General features: G+C 41.5%; 1 protein-coding gene across 1 annotated transcript; it reads right to left on the reverse strand.

Moving 5' to 3' along the window:
* Window positions 1-893: 893 nt before the first annotated feature.
* On the reverse strand, window positions 894-2,531 carry LOC114316134 (uncharacterized). The gene is made up of 4 exons (XM_082918579.1): window positions 2,178-2,531; window positions 1,777-1,874; window positions 1,128-1,341; window positions 894-932 (listed from the first exon to the last, which is right to left on the reverse strand). The coding sequence occupies exons 1-4, from the start codon at window positions 2,529-2,531 to the stop codon at window positions 894-896; spliced, it is 705 nt and encodes a 234-aa protein (XP_082774705.1).
* Between the last annotated feature and the right edge of the window lie 237 nt (window positions 2,532-2,768).

Consider the following 2,768-nt stretch of genomic DNA (forward strand, 5'->3'; position numbering starts at 1 on the left):
GGAGTCCGTGGCAGCGGATTCCGTGGTTGCCGGGACTGGTTTGCACACATCCCCAGTAATGATACGCCAAAGTTTCTTGCCTTTGAGGAAGCCAGACATGGCTTGTGCCCAAAGGACATAATTAGTCCCGTCAAGAATAACGGAAATAGGGTGATTAGAGGAATCCGGGCGATCCATGAGGGAAAAATAGCAGAATCTGAAAAATGGAGGTAGAATCTGAAAAAACCGAGGTTACCAGTGAATTCAGAAGGCCGAAATTAGTGGGAAAAGGAGTAAAACGACCCAAAATATGACCACAGAGGCACAGAAATGGGAGGCAAAGGGCGCGGCGCACGTTAGCAAGAAAGGGTGCGGCGCACGTTAGCAAAACAGACCAGGTAGTGCACGGTAGCAGAGAGGCTGACGTGTGCTGACGTCAGAAACACGCGGCGCACGTTAGCAAGGTAGTGCGCGGCGCACGTTAGCACGGGACAGTGTGGAGGACGCGTGGAGCGCGTGTGAGGCGGAAGGCGGAGGCAGGCGACGCGCCTTCACAGAAGTGGCGCGTGAGAGCGCGTGTAACGTCGGATTGGACTGAAATTGGTGGCGTTGGAATCGTCTGGAGGAGACGAAGGCTCTGGTGTTGTGAAAACTGGATTTCAGAGATGGGCGAAAAAGGGATACAGATGAAATGCAGTCTGCAGAAAAATATGTTGGAAGAAGAGGCTAGGCAGAAAACCTGTGCTCTGATACCATATAAGAAATTGAGAGAGCAAATATTAGCTCTGTGTTTTTGATGTGTATTGCAACCAAATGGAACCTCCATTATATAGGAGATGTTTTACAAGACAAAATGATGAACCAATGAAATATACAAATGAAAGCAAAAGGAAAAGAAAGTGTAAAGAAAATGTCTATCTGCCAACAACTATTGCTAGGCTAGCAACAACTAGCTACAGATCAATTACAGATCAATAGAGTATTAAATTATAGGTATAGTATTATAGGTATAGTATTAACATTATTAAATTATAGGTATAGGATTATAGGTATAGTATTAACATTATTAACATGTTTGATGACGATTCAACTTCTGTGATCATACTAGCAAGAGAAGGAAAATAGTGTCTATATTCGATTTGAGAAACAGGCAAGGGATAATTTGTGTTTGACTTCTCTTGTAAGACTAATCCCTTGTCTGGCTTTGAAGCTTTTGGATTGGGGTTTAGCTCTTGAACTACTGAAGTTTCAGCTCCATGGAGAGGCAAATTCTTGTGTGTAATAATGTCGTCATCACCACTCACCAAAGCCACATTGCAATGGGTTCCATTCAATGGGAAAGTTTGGTCCCTAGAAAAGAACCTGTAAATAAAGGAAACTATCTTCATATGAATTCAGTCATCTAATGCTATATACTGGATTTAAGTCATCCAATTCCCAAATCGCTGTCCCTCTATCAATACACTCTCATCTATTGGATTAAGTGGGAAACTCAAGCACATGAATCTAAAGCCATAATTCAATGGTTAGAAGTGCATTGAGGTAGGGGACAAAAAAATTGAAAATAAAGAATTACGGGCCAAATTTTTTTTCTATGGTAAGAATGGAGAAAGAGGGGCTAACAATCCTGTGTCTACAAAATTCTTATTCCTCTATTCTCAATGCATTCTAAGTCACAGGATGTGTTGAGACTCTCAAAACACAAAAATTTTACTGGGTAGTCTTGCAGCTGAGAAAGTATTGGAACAGAGAAATAAGACTTTTGGAAACAAATGATCCCGTGCCAAGAGAGAGGACCTGTCCATGACAATCCAAGTGGCATCGATGTTGTTTGCCTCTTCCACTACCAAGGCCTGTGGTTCGAAGCCGGTGGCTATCTTCACCTGAAACTTAACCTGTCAAAAAAAGCAACTGTCTGTGATATAATCTATTTACATATTTTTATGAGTATATTCTGTTTATGACCCCGTAACAGAGTTTAGATTAAGTTAGGGCTGCAGATCAATTGAGTTGTTCGTGAGCTCGGTTCAACTCAATTCTTTAAGTAAATGAACAAGTTTGAACTAGATTTTTAGGATCATTCATAAAACTTGACTCGCTGGCTGATTTTTCAAGCACGATAAACAAACTAGTTGAGCTCAACCCCTACAAAGTTGGGCTAATTGTGGGTAAGTTATATTAATGGGAAAAGGACTTACTCCAATGCTTTTGCATCTATCATAATAAGGTCTAAAGATCTGCCTGTAAAATTCCTTTCTCTGATTGATCCCTTCATGTACAAAATTGATATACGAATCGCTTTCCTCACATATAGATTGATCAGACCGTTCATCTCCCATACAACAACAACCACCTGCGGCATTCAACGGCGTCGATGCATCCCCCTCCGAATCCATCATAATCAGAACCAAAACTTCATCGTTCGTCCGTACAACGTCACGCAGAGCGCACCTGAGCGCCGCCACTCCACTCTTCTCCGTGGAAACCCTAGTTCCAACCAACACAACAATCACGCTCTCTCTACCCTCTCTCTCTCTAACATTCATTGACATTGTTGTGAGCTCTAGCTTTCGATGATTGATTTGATTTTTTCTCTGATTTGTGCTTGATTTTAAAGGATATTCGTTGTGTTTGTTGTTTCAACTCCATAGTATATAACGTTGCTTTGGAAAGATCGTCGTAACTCTGTTTTTTACTACTACTAAGAATCTCAAATTTATCGGTTTCGTCTTCGTCAGTGACGATCAGTTCATAGAAGAATCGCAGAGAGCAGTCGAGGACAAGAAGAG

Source organism: Camellia sinensis, chromosome 3 (assembly GCF_055761805.1).
Source record: "Camellia sinensis isolate YWXY chromosome 3, ASM5576180v1, whole genome shotgun sequence".
Classification (NCBI taxonomy): domain Eukaryota; kingdom Viridiplantae; phylum Streptophyta; class Magnoliopsida; order Ericales; family Theaceae; genus Camellia; species Camellia sinensis.